The sequence below is a fragment of the Bactrocera oleae genome, chromosome 6, assembly GCF_042242935.1.
Source record: "Bactrocera oleae isolate idBacOlea1 chromosome 6, idBacOlea1, whole genome shotgun sequence".
NCBI lineage: Eukaryota > Metazoa > Arthropoda > Insecta > Diptera > Tephritidae > Bactrocera > Bactrocera oleae.
The window spans coordinates 59,260,129-59,276,957 of record NC_091540.1 but is presented as its reverse complement, the minus strand read 5'-3'; the positions used below and the strand labels follow the sequence as shown (position 1 = coordinate 59,276,957).

General features: G+C 33.5%; 2 protein-coding genes across 5 annotated transcripts; one reads left to right on the top strand and one right to left on the bottom strand.

Moving 5' to 3' along the window:
• The first annotated feature begins 2,718 nt into the window (after positions 1 to 2,718).
• Positions 2,719 to 7,029, top strand: LOC106617042 (uncharacterized). Of its 4 annotated transcripts, none has more exons than XM_014234009.3 (4): positions 2,719 to 2,871; positions 3,317 to 3,436; positions 6,022 to 6,330; positions 6,417 to 7,029. In XM_014234009.3, the coding sequence occupies exons 2-4, from the start codon at positions 3,419 to 3,421 to the stop codon at positions 6,738 to 6,740; spliced, it is 651 nt and encodes a 216-aa protein (XP_014089484.2). In that variant the 5' UTR covers positions 2,719 to 2,871; positions 3,317 to 3,418; the 3' UTR covers positions 6,741 to 7,029. The 4 variants fall into 4 exon arrangements, with proteins under 4 accessions (XP_014089484.2, XP_014089487.2, XP_014089486.2 ...); XM_014234012.3 differs by having other exon boundaries at positions 2,849 to 2,991; XM_014234011.3 differs by lacking the exon at positions 2,719 to 2,871 and adding an exon at positions 2,929 to 3,068.
• Positions 7,030 to 9,065: 2,036 nt separating this feature from the next.
• On the bottom strand, positions 9,066 to 15,370 carry SCOT (Succinyl-CoA:3-ketoacid CoA transferase). Its single transcript, XM_014234002.3, has 7 exons — positions 15,170 to 15,370; positions 11,598 to 11,790; positions 11,320 to 11,493; positions 10,627 to 10,839; positions 9,966 to 10,543; positions 9,730 to 9,900; positions 9,066 to 9,425 (listed from the first exon to the last, which is right to left on the bottom strand). Exons 1-7 carry the CDS (start codon positions 15,233 to 15,235, stop codon positions 9,279 to 9,281), a joined length of 1,542 nt encoding a protein of 513 aa, XP_014089477.2. The 5' UTR covers positions 15,236 to 15,370; the 3' UTR covers positions 9,066 to 9,278.
• Positions 15,371 to 16,829: the final 1,459 nt, after the last annotated feature.

Here is a 16,829-nt window from a genome sequence, read left to right as displayed (position 1 = left end):
TTTAATTTTTAATTAGAAAACGTACAATGCCAGCTGGAGTGGGTGAGAACTATATAAAACTCTTACTAGGTAACATATCCGAGATATGTACATATGGTAAACATGTCTTATCATCGGAACAAAGCTTCAAAAATGTCTGAACACAGAACATTTTTATAACAGGATTCTAGCAACATGAACGGTACTTGGTATAATTCACAAAGTCATATGATTAGTTCCAATAAGGTAATCCTACTACTACTTGCTACTACTAATACTGCTGCTGCAAGAATGGGCCACTAAAGATAAGTGGAACGATTCCACATATTGAGGACCCAGCGGCCTACCGCCGCCTGGTTTGAAAGCAGCTATTAAGGGATCGATTACTTTGATATACATATAATCTCACCAAAGATCATGATATTAGTAATGAATAGGTCACAGAACAGCTATTGCTGACTTTACGACTACAGCTAGTAGATACAGTTGGAAGTTTGTTGTTGAAGCTCATTTATTTCTAATCAAAATTTTAAGAAGAAGCAGTGGAGACGACATAACGATAGGCGTATGAAAGGATTGAACGATCTCACGAACACTAGAGTTTCGGTTAGATTTATCAATTGGCCCATAAAAAACTCATAGAAACAGAAATTTCTGTTAGCATTCTTGGGTAAATAAATAGTGATTTAATCGATAGTTGGCTTGCGGGGCTGAGGATCTTTGGAAACTTGCAGAAAATTATCCAATGTTTCTAAACTCTTTGAAATTTTGATGTAAAGAACACTATCATCGTTTCTACCAAAAGAGAACGGACGAATACACAAGTTTTGCCTTTTCTTTAAGGATGATTCCAAACCAACAATTAAAACTTAGTGAGATTGATCTTTGGCTTATGCTTATCAGATCGAATTGTGTAGGGGATAAAAATTGTTAATACGGTATCTGAGGTGAGGGAAACAGGCTAATAGGCTTAGATATGTTTCAAAAAGGTTGTCGTAAATCAAGAGGTGTTTTAGATTTAAGTGGGAATGATTGTAAAAAGATTCAAGTCAATGTCCTCTTTATTTACAATAGTTAGTTAGTTGCAGTTAGTTATACCCAGAACAGAGTACATATATTAACACTAGAACTATGAACCGGTCAAAATGACCGGTTGCATCATTTATTTATACCATTTCCTCTTTATTCCCATTTAATATTTTACGATAATGTCATGATTTTTATTAAATTTGTATATAGAATAATATTATAGGTTATTTTGTTCTTACGCTTCTAATTTTCAGAGAGAGAGATATAAAATAGGTATATGGTAAATCTTCGTAGTTCTAGTGTTAAGATTGCCACGAAGTTTGTAACACCCAGTAGGAAACGTTGGTGGCATTATAAAATATACTATATGTAGATAAATGATAAGCAAGACGAGCTGGGTCGATTTAGACAAATCCGTCTGTCTGTCTGTATATACGCTCTCATTTGTTGAAACCGCCGGTATTGGATCATTATAGCATGTATGTAGCGGCTATGCAAACTGATGTATCCAAATCTGGTATTTGTAAGGAAAACTTTTTTATTTGAAATGCTATCTTCAAGAAATTTGCCACAGATAATTGTCTGAGGCAACGCTACAATCTTCTAACAAATTGTTCATATCGGACAGCTATAGCCTATAGCTGCCATACAAACTGCCAAATCATAAACGTTTTGTTTTTCGTTTTTATTTCCGATAAAACATTGAATAATAAACTAAATGACTCTATGTTTTTCAAAACTAAGTCATTCAAACATACGGCTACTGCCGGGTAGTACGAATAGGTCAGTATTTGTGTACTGTTTGAAGAAAAGAGTTAGAAATAATGGTGACTTGGTACTTTTTTAGTTATTGATAATTGCTTTAGAGTCACAAACTACGAATATTTATAGTCGATAACACAAACTGTCGCACTTCAGTGACTCAGAGCGAATACGACAAACAGAAAGCATTAGTTTTATAATTATTACATAATATGCAAGAGAAAAGGGACATACAAATTTTAAGTATAATCTTATCTTTTTTGGCAGACATCAATAGCTAATAACATATACGTGAAGCCCGTTTAATTTGCACAGATTTGATTAGAATCGGGACTAATTTTTGGTAGAAACTATGTGAAGACTTTAACGAATTAGAAAGCTGAGAATGAACAAAATTTCCTGATTAAGAATCACCATCAAGAGAAGCTCGGGTTATATAATTTCCATGGATAGTAGGTACTTTCCAGAGACACGCCGTTCCTTGAAATGTACAAAGTGATACCAAATGTTTAGAAAGTGTTAACAGATCTCTAAATAACACTATTTCAAGATAGTTTTCCACCACTTCTAAGTACTATTATTGCAAAACGCTTGAATTAAGTCAAAAATTTAATATTTTCAGTGGAAAAAGAATTTCGGCAATGGAAATTTTGAATCAAGCTAGAAATGAGGTAAATATTTCAATAAAAAACTTGTACAAAAACCATCGAAAGAGTTGAGTCAGGTGTTTCATCTATTTTGATATCGAAGTTAACAAAATCGGTAAAATCTAATATGTTTCTTTAACAAATATCGTAAAATAACTATCGAAATCCTGAAATATAATCGAAATGTCGCAACAAACCTTTCCAACACTGCAAAAATAAATGTTCAGCGTCCGAAGTATTTAAAACATTTAAGATATATTATATAAATACACAAACACATACATACATGTGCTTATAGATTACGAATATATGTAATATTATTAAGCGGTGAGTGATAAATTTGTTTGATGGGAGAGCTTGTTAAATAAACCAGTCGAAAAGCGAACTTCACCACAGTAACGCAACGGCAGTACAGTTCTTTAGTTGAGAACGGCATTCCGGTGATATTGGACACGTACATATCTACATACATTTGTTTATATTTATAAACTTTTTTTTTTTTTGCATTTTGCGACCTTTTAAAAATTGGAGAAAGAGTAGTATTACACAGATAGAAAACAACGATGACGTCTGGGTAAAACTAAAGAGAAGTTTACTGCGCCGCTAGTAGTCTGTCTGCTGATCTTCCCGCCGCAGTATCGTGTATTATTTGTGCGCAAAATTAATTGAAAAGAAATCAGATATATTATAGATATATCTATATACATGATATATATATATATATATATACATATACATATATGTGTTAGCAAAATGTAATTTAAATATGCAGCTTTTTTTTTGGTTTTTTTTTATATAAAACATATTTTTAGCTTATCAAAAAAAATATGACTAGATCAGTTAAGCCACTTATACGAGATAAATTATACAAATTGTTATTTGTATTGTACATTTAACAGGTGAAACGGTGAAGAGGCACGACCTGTGGTGAAGATAACAAAAAATCTAAAAAGCAACACGCAAAAACAGCAAAAATACTAAAAAGCGATAAGGCGGTGAAAATGGTCTACTCCATACAGGTAAAATAACATATAAAGACGTGTTTACAGGCATTTATTTGCACAATTTGCTTAAAATAAATTATACATAACAAACACATGTGCCGATATATTAAACGACCTGTGAGACACACTGCTGCTAATGGAAACCCCCGCATTTAAGACAGAACCTTAAAATTTTTTTATAAAAACCATAAAAAGAAATACTCACAAAAAATAATTGAAAATGATTCACATAGTAGAGACTTGTTGGTTATTAAAAGAAGCCGCTGAATATTCTCAAAATTTTCGCGAGCTATGAGACACCGGTTTCGTGCTGACCGCTTAACTCATGCGAAACCCATTATATACTTGTATAGAGAGCAGCTTTTACGTCGGCAGATGTTTCGCCAAGCTGTTTTTAAAATAAGTAGTAAGCCTTCTTTTGTTATGTTAGAAATGTAGATATTCAATCCGAACAGCTGATTGCGACGAGTAGCTTTCTCATGTCACAAATACGCTGCGCGCTTTAACCTTAGTTGTCGCTACGTAATAAAGCTTTGTTCTCTCTATGTTAAATTTTTTGGACAAGTCTTGAACCCAACAATGGTCGAAACTATCTCTATCATACTTGCTTGCACCTAAGAGCCATAGATTGGCAGTCACTTACTCAAACCACATGGCTAAAGCGACTTTTGAAGAAGTTCTAAACATCATTTTGTATTTTTCGAAAGTACACAGTAAAGAATAGTCATAAGAAGTGTCTATTCTGAGCTCAATAAGTTTGAGTGGTCTTAACGATCTTTATTGTCGAAAATTCTAAAGATCTAATATACTAGACGAACGTGATAACTAAATTAAAAGAAAACTCCACTAAAGCAAAATAGCTCTTAGCTGCACTTCGTAGATTTCTACAACTACACATACATAAGATGATCCAATCAACAACTAAACCTCGGTTTTAAAAAGCATTACCTATTCGTTCATTTCATTTAAGAAAATAGCTCTATCTTTCGTTGTTTCAACGCCTTTAAGAACAGATCCAAACTGCTTTAATAATATTTCAAGATTTCGTCGACCAAAAACCTTGAGAACCCTATAAATTCATATAAAGTATAAAACAAGAAAAAATATTAATTTCAGTGGCGTCGAAGCTATAATATCCTTCACAAATAAAAAGTTTTTCAGACAAGAGCTTGTTTTTGATCGGTCAGTTTGTATGCAGATGCTATGCTTTAGTGGTCCGATCTGAACAATTTGTACGGAGATTGTAGTGTTGCCTTGGTCAATTATACATACCAAATTTCATGAAGTTATCTTGATAAATAAAAAAGAAGACAAACTCCATCGATACTTAAAAATTCGTTGCCGAAGAGCCAATACAATTAGGAAAAAAAATCATAATCTACCCATCATACACACAAAAAACCGACGGCCTTGAGCCAAAATATCAATATATGTTACATGTAATCCAGTTGTAATGTTAATATAAAGCTTCTTTAAAGAGAGCTAGACCTAATAATATTATATGTTGGACTCCTCATCTGTGTTTTTCTCTGAGATACAAACTACGTACGATATCTGTCGAGTGATTACGACAAATTAAACATTCTTATCTAGAAATGAACTATAGGTATTTTATGTCGGAACTTATCTATTAAACGTATTTATAACTAACTGATCACCTTGATAACTGTTAAGTATATTACTACGTATCTCATAATAACATTTGGTTGTCGTTTATCTGTAAGACTGATAATACTGATAGATAACTACACCATAGCCCTTTAAGGGTTATACCGAAATCAAAATACACTGCTTCAAAAGATTTAGGCAAACATTGCTGATAGGCCTAGCAATAATAGAAAAGTATCGATAAAGTGATAAATACGAACGTCACTAAACGAATGCAGCCTCTGCGGTATGAAAATTAGCCATGATACATTTCCACAGAAGGTATTAGTAGCATTATTCAAGGATGCACATTCCCGCCAAAATTCTTATTCCTAAATTTGGTTTTTTATTTTGGTTTTTTTGAGATATTGTTTCTAAAGTGGCGTCATACGAGTGATGAACATGGAGATCTTGAAATTAGCATATACCGTCCCTTAAGGGATTATATGCACTTGCGAGTCAGAAAAAACGCGCAGCCCATAAGAACAAAATCGATTGATACAGGAAAAGAACTCCGTTACTAAAATTTTCACTTCATTATCCTTACTTAATATTATAAATGTGAATGTAAGTATGTTTGTTAAGCTTTCACGCCGATACCACGTAACCGATTGTCATGAAACTTTGTACACCTATGTCTTTTAGTATTAGAAAGGACATAGGATATTAATAATAATAATTATGAAAAAATTCTTCTGACAGATCATATCTGTTTATAAAACAAATCTGAAAATTGAAAAAAATGAGTTTGGCAAATATGATTGTTTGTCAAAAAACTTACAAAACGTTACAAAACAAAAATGCACCAATAAGAAGATGACCATGGCTTTGTAGTATTCGTTTACATACAATGTATATAGTTATTTGTTTTTGTTAATAATCTTTGATATTTATTTAAGACATTCAAAGCGAGCGAAGCCGCAGCAAAAGCTAGTAATTTATATTATTTTTAGAACTCGGAAACGGGTGAACTCCATTACATCCACCGTGATTTGACCAATGTAAGGCAACAAGTTTTGGACTTGGAAACTGGTGAGCCCTTAAACGAAACAAAAGTAAAGGTTCGCTATGTCAAGCATAATAATTTTCAAATACCGAAGAAGTTTCTTTGTGACTCTAACAACGAAGAAGTGGAGGAGATGAACCTCCACGCTGACTGCGACGCAACAGCAGACAGCACAACTACGGATGGTGAAGCAGAAGCGAAGTCCCATCAGCTCTATAAGAAAGAGGATTTCATTAAAATGGACGGTGTAAGAAATGTATGTTGAATTTAGCAACAACAAGCGCAAAAAAATAGAAAATTAATTAATTAATTAAATAATAAAGCATACACATTTCTCTACAGGATATCATTTTTGGCTATCAAAAGGAGACTTATAAAATATTGCTTATACCGACCTTGTTCTGCTTCTCGATTGGCTTGTGTTTTATATTGCTATTGATCGAGGGGTTTCTTCATTGTTGGGCACACAAGAAAAACTTACTGACCACTAGTAAAATATACTACTTTCGCAGTCCGCTCCATTTGCTGACTTCACAATTTTGTGCGATTTGTCGCAGTGAAAACGAAATGAAGAAAATCGAAAATTTCCAAGCGTTGAATAAACAAATGCTGCAAGCGGCTAAACAATCGAAAACTCTAAAAGATATGAGTAAAGTTATAAGCTAAAATGTGTATTTACTTTGCATTATGTTGCAATTATGTAGATGTTGTAAGTAAAATGCTTTCCGAAAGTCGCTGAAATTTTTTAAGTTTACTTAACGGCTGCCAGAGCTCAGAATTTGCGTTAGGTGGTTCAAAATTAAACCATATATATAACTGTTTTTCAGCTAGAACATATTTATTTGAACAGCTAAATACTTTCTGAAAGCAATTTACCTGCCACATCTCTGTATATATTTTATTATTTATACTGCACTTTTAAATAAATTGATAGCTTAAATAGCTAATAAACTAATGCATCATAGTACATTATTGAGTTAAAGTAAAATAATAATAAATCTTGTTAAGAAATTACAGCATTCTAAAGCATCGAAAAAGCAGTGAGATAACAACGAAAAACCACGACTTTATTCTTATTCTTACTATTATAACCAAAACCATTTCAACACGCGTTTTTTAATATTCGTCAAAGTTATAACGGAATGCGGTGATGTGCTTCAAAGCCAACGTACTTTTAACTGCTAGTGTTACCTTTCGGAACTCTTCCCATTGTATAGCAAGTAAAATAGACTAGATGGCTCTCATTCGCTTAAAGCTACAACCGCATCGATTTGTGTTCTGAATTAACGAGAGCCCGCCTCGTTAACAATTGTATGACAAACCATAACGACACATTAAAGTTAACTACCGCACAAATAACAGCAACTCAAAGTCCTTTTAAAGTTAAAGTCTGTATACGTTATAGAACTTCCACAGAAGATAGCCATATTAACAACGATGTAAGATGCGAGTATGGAAAGGAAAAGCTTATGTCAACAGAAATAAGAGAAAAAAGAACTCCAACTTCCAACGATTAATAGAGATGAAATATCGAAGACAAAAATTTCAACTTTAAATTCAGCTCTAGCAGAATATATATCATGGAATCAAACGCAGACAAAAAAATAAATAAAACGACACTAACAAGTGTGATACACGGATTGATACAAGATTTCAGAAGGAATTGCCTGGGGTATTATGGTCCCAAAAAAAAAACTATCATTAACTATAGACAAATACCCTAACATTTTTCAAGCAGAAGTATTCGTAGAAAAGAAGAACTCTTAAGCAACATATAATAATTTGCAGTGACAGCCAAACTGCACATGGTATGGGACTGTATCAGGAAATAATATACAGTAAACAAATGAAATAAAGTTCGGCTATCGGACTCGGGGACATACTGGTATTGAAGGAAACGAAATAGCAGACAAACTTGCGAGAGAAGCAGCCTCGCTCTCGCCGATGGTGCCTGAGCCTTTCCTACCAATAGGCAATCATATGTTTGAAGAGAAACTAGGAAACGAAGAAAATAAAATAAGATATAGGTATTGGTGTAGTAAAAACATGATAAGACAAACGAAGCAACTTATGGACAGCTACAACACCAGAAGATTTAAATATACTATATCATCTAGTACAAATAACTTAAGAATAATAACCGAATTTCTCTCAAGCCACTACAGACTACGCAAATATATGTACAGAATAGCAATTAGCTCTGATGAAACTTATCGCTTCTGTGAGCTAAAACCCGAGACAACAGAGCATATACATATTTTTGAAATGCGAAGTTGTAGCTGGAACTAAATTAATTAATTCTTCAAACCAGTTAGAATTTCAGAGGGTACAATAGGTGCACATCTTTCCCCCTATATCTATTTATCTATCTAATTAGCTGTAGAATGGCGAATCGAACAAACGATTGGAATCCATTGAGTAGACTGCCATATTCATATAGTGATGGAGCCAAAATACCATCGAGACCACTTCTGGATTCCTGGTTTAAAATATGTTACATAAAGAATATATCCGACTCGAGAGATTGCTGATATAAAAAAAGTTCCCACGCCTTCAATGAATTTCCAGACACCAGCAATAAAGTCAATAATTATTGAAAATTCTTTAATAAAATGAATGAAATTTTCAGATGCATACAGTTTATGATCCAAGTACTAGTCAAAATTTTGATTTTTGACAAAATGGCGGTTTCCAAAAAAAAAGTCGGTTTTTGTTAAAAAATTTACACTTTAAAGTGTGGATCTAGTCGTGTTTGAAGTTTTGGTAGCCGATTACACTAAATTTAAAATTTCTCACACTAATAATAATTTAATACACTTCTATCTCCAAAACTATGTGCCGGATCAACTTCAAAATTTCGGAGAATATTCTAAAAAAATTAGAAATTCACAACTGGATATAACCCTCAATTTTCTGCTACAAAAAAAGTTCTCTAGTATTTACAATGAAATTTTATGCACTCTCTTCTCTTCGAACAGCTAACATTGTGAATGGTGGTAAAAAGTATATATTTTATTTTTATTTAACATCGTGTAAAATACCAAATACAATATACTTAGTAAAATAAATGCAGACGTATCACTTTTAAGTTTAGTTATTTTGACAATTCTTTTCTTTTTTTCTTAAACGAACTCTTACAAAAATATTCTGTTATTTTACAAATACACGACAAAAATTGCACGAGTAAGGCAAACAGTATAATCACTAGTTTTCATCGATTTGAGCCATCTTTTTAAGATTGGGCGAAACTTCGAATTGCGCGCCAGTGCAGGATCTCAGATCCTCCACCGAGAAACCGTCGGCGATTTCAGTCAATGTCAAGCCCACTCCTTTTTCTACAGTGAAAACGGCCTAAAAGAATTGAAAAAATAAAATTATAACGGGTTTTATACAGTAGAAGTTGGCAAAACTCAAGAATGATTAAAATTTTGTACCGTTACTTTTTTCGCATGTAACCAAGAATAAAAAAAAATTGTAGCGGGTACGTTATAGGCTATAGAAGTGTTTACGTTTTTGTTTACAATTTGACAGTTTTTCTTGTTGCCTATTTTCATTCAATAGTCTATGACGTCACTTATACTTGGAAGCCGCAATGTTGTTTTCTATCATTCTTGCACAAAACTATAAAATAAAAAAAAATTTATTTGCAACCAACCTTCTCCGAAATAATCAGATCAACTATTCCTTGACCCGTTAAAGGTAATGTGCATCTGTCCAAAATTTTCGGTGAACCATCCTTGGCATTATGCTCCATTGTGATAACGACTTTGGTGCCCGGAGCGGCTACTAAATCCATAGCGCCACCCATGCCCTTTACAAGCTTGCCCTGTTTGGAAAAATGAAAATTGTTTTTTAAGTCATAAATGCATACTTCCTTCTTTAACTACTCACGGGTATCATCCAATTGGCTAAATCGCCAGTTGCCGACACTTCCATCGCACCGAGTATGGTTATATCGACATGACCGCCACGTATCATGGCAAAACTATCATCGGAACCGAAATACGATGCACCAGGCACAACGGTAACACTCTCCTTGCCAGCATTAATTAGATCGGGATCGACTTGTTCCTTGGTTGGGAACGGTCCCAAACCTAATATACCATTTTCAGATTGCAACATAACATTCATGCCTTTTGGTATATAATTTGAAGACAGCACTGGCATTCCAATACCCAAATTGACGTACATGCCATCGCGGAACTCCAAAGCTACACGCTTGGCAATGCGTTCGCGTAACTCCTGTCCGGGACTAGATTTTGTAGATGCGCCATCATCACGCAGACGCAGCCGTTCCACACGTTTCCTATAGTTGTTACCCTTGACAATACGGTCCACATATATGCCGGGAATATGCACCTCAGCGGGGTTTAGTGCACCAACTGGTACAATTTCTTCAACCTCAACAATGGTGACTTTAGCTGCACGGCTCATCGGTGCATTGAAATTGCGTGCGGACTTGTTGAAAACTGTAATCATAAATGTTATTTAAAATGTTAATAATAAAAAAAAAAATAAAATAATTTTGCATTAATTATAAGTATACACTCACTTAAATTTCCATACGGATCAGCTTTGTGCGCCTTTATAATCGCGTAATCGCCGAAAATTGATTCTTCCAACACATAGTCTTTGCCATTAAATGTCTGCACGGGTTTCGGTTTACTGGCAACCGCAATCTTTCCATCCTTTCCATACTTAATGGGCGCGCCACCTTTTTGCACGAGCGTTCCATAACCGGTGGGCGTGAAAAATGCCGGAATACCTGCGAAAAATTCGTAATAAATATTCAATATACATTTATGTACATATATTAGGGTGCGTCAAAAAGACAAGAATATTTAATTTTCGCTTGATACTCTGAAAAATAGGTTCTTAGACACCTCTAAGAAATTCTCTTCAGGTACGAACTGTTAATTGTAACTGAAAGGTGCTCCGCCTAACAGTTTGCTTTTTTTCTTATTATCAGATAAGAAAAATTCAAATTTCGCTACCAACTACTTGAAAATTTTTTATTTATTTTAAAAATCATGTAATTGGATGCGAAATTTTTCTCTCTAAATATCTAATATAATCTATAATAAACATGTTGCGAGAGTATAAAAATAGAAAACTGAAAGGCGAAGGATTTTCGTTACAATTAGGAACTCATACCTGAAGAAACTTTCTTAGTGGTATCTAAGAACCTAGTTTTTAGAGTACCACCCTAATGTATATATATTTATTCTAATCCACTAGCGCTTACCCGCGCCACCAGCTCTGATTTTCTCAGCAATTGTGCCCTGTGGCGTCAATTCAATGGCTAAATCACCAGCGAGGTATTGCCGTACCAATTCCTTATTTTCACCCACATAAGAAGCTATCATTTTACTGATTTGCTTGTTCTTAATAAGTATACCGATGCCAAAATCTTCGACGCCTGTAAAAAGAGAGATATATCAGTTATCGGTTTGAACAGTCACTACAGCAATTTTTCAGACAATTAAAGCATACAACAACAATTGTTTGTAAATCGGTACAAACCTCCATTATTTGAAACTGCAGTTATATCCTTAACACCCGTATCCCGCAATGCATCAATCAATTTCTCAGGTATGCCACATACACCGAAACCACCGAATAAGAGTTTGGAGCCATTTGGTATATCCGCAACGGCCGCAGCGGCACTTTCGAAGATTTTATCTGTCTTAACTTTGGTGGAGTAACAGGCAATGAGCTGAAAGCATGAGAAAATAATATTTCGAAGATCTAAACTTGTGATAAACCAAACGCTTAACATTATGTTTAACAAGATAACCCAGCTTGATTGATAAATTTGATCTGATAAGATTTAAGAAGTCTAGTTTATTGTACAGCTGATCAAATATGACCCGGCATGATCATGACATATAAACTGATAGACTAGACGGGTACAAACTTTTGCTATGGCCGTGTGAAGTTTGATCCCTATACATAGATATGTATGTATGTCAATTTGTGTGTGTTTGGTAGCTGTTTGTTTACGACGCGAAAAGTTTGTCTAGCGATTTTTACCATAGAAAAAGTTTAACAATGAATTTGCTTGGAATGATGTGTATTAAATAGAGGGATAGCTACGGAACTGTTGAAAATGTTGCATAAGTATTTTTGAGTGGCACAAAACATTCAGCGAAGGTCGTGAAGTCATCGAAAGATGACCACCGTTATAGACGATAGCATCGAAAAAGTTAAAGAAACAGCGCTTGAAAATCTGCATGTTGACATCAGAGACTTAGCAGAGGATCTCAACAACTCTTATACTCTTATGGATCGATTCAACACATTTTGGTTAGTGTTTTGAGTATGAAGCATGACAATGCTCGACTCCTACCAAAATACCTGAATTTTTTGCAAAAACGACGTCGAGTAGAGATCCTTTAAGAGATTATTGAAAACGAAGCTGAGCTTCATCATATGCAAATTTTGCAGCAATCTAGTGAATGGCGTTCCAAAAAAAACCGGAACGAAAAAAAAACCAAAATTCGCTGAAGGACCAAAACTGGATGGAAAACTAGTATGGCAAACTATGGTAAGTTTAGGTGTAACCGAAGATCTTTTTCCCTCGCAATTTGGAAGAATCAAAGTCGGAGAAATAATTTCAGGTGTCGGCAAATTGTATATACTTGTAGTATGTATGTATACAAAAATTAAGGAATAGTGTATCTAGTATTATACGTTCACTTATATCCGGTATATAGACAAGCGGAAGTTTTACAATTCTTATATTAGGTATGTACTTGTATATGGGGGCTACGGATAGTATTAAGCCGATTTTATCCATTTTTGGCATCAAGACCAACAAAAGATGCCATCCGAGTTTCATTAAGAAAACTCACAAATTTACCGCTACACTTATGTATATGGTATTAATTCAGCCGGAACTTTGAAAATCCTTATGTTAATTACATGGAGTCTATGAGAAGCATTGACCCGATTTTACGCATTTTTAACACCAGGACACATTATTTAGGAAAATATGTCAGCTAAGTTTATTGTTATAACTTACAAATTGGCTGCTATTCCGCTCTCAGGTTCACTTATTCGATATATTGATGAGTTATACTTTGCTTTAGACCATTTTAAACGTTAGACGTCATACTTACATATCTGCGAAATTTAACATTTATGGCGAATTTATTTAATGAGTTATCGCCCTTTTAGTAGTGTTCAACATAACGGTTATATGGAGAGTGGATGGAGTTAACATCGGATTACGCCTGTTTTCACACTATCAGAACTGTAATTTTGGATTTTTCTTCCAACGACGTTGCAAATTACTCGGCTCAGTTTTATAAAAATATTTAAAATAAATATGCAATCAAAATATGCAATGAAAAGCATTTTAAAACAGGAAATTCTAGTTCCTAGTGTTGCATTACATGTTTAACGTAATGATTACAACAATTGCGTGCAGCTAACACCTGACATAATTACGGAAATTCTATAAGTTCATTATCATTAAGTAGCGGTTGTTTATTGAGCTATTTATATTTGTGCAACTTTAAGTGCGGAAAAATATTCATAGCAATAGATAAATATCTGCTGGCTGCAAAGTGGTCCGTTCAGGTGTAACTGTAACGCTTTGTAATTAATTAATAATTTGAGATATTTATGACAAAAGTTTTGAATACATTTCTACTACGCAGGTCTTGTGTCAAGCTCGATTGTGGTATAATCATAATTAAGTAGATCAGATTAATTAAATGATGAGGGTACGTAATCATAATATACACCTTTATATGTGTATGTGTGTATTTGTATGAATGTTTAGATGTGCATAAACACAAAAGATGCCAAGATATTTTACTATCCACTTACATTATATAATATAATCCAAAACGACAGTTCTACTGATAACTGAGATGTTAATTTAAATATTTATATGCAAATGCCGTTATGGCCACAAACTGTTGACTAAATTTATATATGGCATACGCTTAAACTAATTCAACCGTATTCATTGACATATTTACATAGACATATGTATATATATTTGTAAATATTTCATATAAAACAAGAAAAAACTATAACTTCGGTTACACCGAATTTATAATACCCTTCACAAGTACAAAAGAGACCATTGCAAACTTAATTTGAATAGTTCAGTTTTTATGACAGCTATAGTGGTCCGTTCTGAATTTTTTTCAGGGATTATACCGTTACCTTGAACAATAACGCCTGCCAAGTTTCGTAAAGATATCTAATAACACAGTTTTTCATACAAGAATTTTGATTTTGATCGATCAGTTTGTGTGGCAGCCATATGCTATAGTGGTCCGCGATCGGGGGTTCCGATAAATCAGCAACTTCTTGAGCAGAAAGGAACGTGTGCACAATTTCAGATATCTCAAAAACTGAGGGACTAGTTCGCATATCTACAGACTGACAGACGGCATGACGAAATCGACCCAGCTCGTCCTGCTGATCATTTACATATGTATATATTATATTCTATAGGGTTTTCGGCATTTCCTTCAGGCTGTTACAAACTTCATGGCAAACTAAGAATGCTGTTCTGAATGAATGTTCAGGGTATAAAAAAAACTTTATATTAGCCCTTTCATTTCTCTTAAAATCAGCGCTGTTACAAAAAACGGCGGTATAAACAAAAATAACTACATCGCTGCAAAAACAACAACCGGATTGCCCCCTGCGAATTGAGAGAGAGAGAGAGAGAGAGCGAGGGTGCTATATATGTATGCACACATGTATGCATTATAATTTATTTTACATTTTGTAAAAAAAATATATGGATTTTAGTAAAAACTGACAACTAAGTATTCATAAATCAAAACCACCAAGGGTCTTCAATAAAAAAAAACATCGGTAAGCTGTTGACAAAAGAAACTACCCAACTACATACAAATATACACATGTGTTTATGGCCTCAGCTGATTTTTGCACTTCGCGGCGAAAAGTTCACATTGTTTTGACATTAGCAGTTATAACATTGGCATACGCACAATTCTAATACATAATACACACATTTATTTAGTATATTTAAAATGATAATTTGTTTAACTATTTCTAATTCACTTTTTTGAACAAAAACCACCCGCATTCGCTAAAATACTCACCTTTACCGCATGTTGGCTATAAATGGTGTTATTTATCAACACTTTACGCAACTGCTTCACCAACATATTTTTTTAATACTTAACTAAGAAGCTTTAAAAAATAATAATAATAACAGAGGTGAACACGTTACTAATAAGTCGTATGTGCTAAACAAGACTATCCTAGCGTGGCAAAAGTGCTAAATGAATGTTCCGCACCAAGAATTATAGTTTAATAATTTATTGTATAAAAGCTCTAAATTTGAGGAGCTTAATTATCAAAAATTAGTGAAGTGCAAAAATTAGTTGTTGCAAAGAGAGCAAACGATTGATTTGGATGATTTCGATACATATTCATATATGTGCAGTAAGTTTTTATTTTATCAGAATGTTTTAAATAACAAAAACATGAAAAACCGTTAATTGTAATCATCTCAACAAAAAAGAAATTGTCCATAAAGAAACTTGATTCGATCTGAATTTTGTTTGGATATTCTAGCGTTGTCTTCGAAAATTATCCGTGCCAAATTTTGAGTTATTTCATCAAATACAAAAGTTTTGCATTCTAGGACACGCTTTTGATAATTTTTCCAAATAAGACAAAAGTGCAGTTGCTTGGGAAGAAAAGTATGTGTGCAAATTTTCCGATCGATGTGATAAAAACTAATTCATATTAGTATCATCAATGGAAGTGTAATGGAAGGGTTTCTGGCTTGGTTGGTGCAACGGTATTGTTTTTTATAAATAGAATATATATTGAAAAAACGATTTGAAACTTTTTTTCTATTTTAAAGTTAATACTTGCGATAAAGAAACTTTAAATTAATGTTAATAGGTTGTTTTTTAAACTTTATTACGTTTATCGATAACAGTTTGCGCAAGCCAATAGGCTCAATATGGTGATATGGTAACACTTGCTAAAGTTATGACAGAACTGCACTGTGTCTATCAAAGTTTACTAAATGCAACATTACTTGCATTGTTTATTGAAATTTATTTACAAAATAAGAGGACAAGTGTTTAAACGTAATATTCCTTGACAAATCAAACGGTTAACTTCGCTAACAATTGGAGAATTTCTTGTTTGCAGACAAATAAACGTTAATCAGCTGTTCGAAGCGAGACGGTTTTTTCACGACGTGGTAAAAGAACTAGTACCGTTTTAGTGCAAAAAAAAAACTAAACAATAGTGCTTTTGATTATGATCATTTAAATAGAATAGAAAATAATTGTTGCTAATATTAGTGAAATAGTGGACTACAATACTACGCACTTGGGGAATTAAAAAAAGTTGGTTATGCCCTGCTGATTTTACCATTAGTCTTGTTTATATTTTGCTCTTAAACTAGAGTTGCCAAAACGCCGCGCATTTAAAATCCACTCTAACTAAATCCCAAATGGAAGCCCATAGATTATAATTATCTGATTGACACTAATTTGAATTCAAGTATTTACATTACTTGATTACAATTTATTGACCAAAAACCATTAAATATAAATATGTGCGAAAAATAACATTTGTTATGTAATAAACATTACGGTATTTGTGTTTATTCTGACATACATACATATAATTTGGGTAGACATACATACATACATATAGTATTTTAATTTCTTTAATGTGTTTCAATAACCCTTGCTGTGACTAGGTGATAAGGATGCTACTTAATCCATCAAGAAA

Coding starts and splice junctions, on each gene's coding strand:
- SCOT (XM_014234002.3), bottom strand. CDS start 15,235: ATGTTGGTGAAGCAGTTGCGTAAAGTGTTGATAAATAACACCATTTAT. Junction 11,791..15,169: donor ATAGCCAACATGCGGTAAAG/GTGAGTATTTTA, acceptor TCATGCTTTCAG/CTCATTGCCTGTTACTCCAC. Junction 9,426..9,729: donor ATCTGATTATTTCGGAGAAG/GTTGGTTGCAAA, acceptor CAATTCTTTTAG/GCCGTTTTCACTGTAGAAAA.
- LOC106617042 (XM_014234009.3), top strand. Junction 6,331..6,416: donor AAATGGACGGTGTAAGAAAT/GTATGTTGAATT, acceptor ATTTCTCTACAG/GATATCATTTTTGGCTATCA.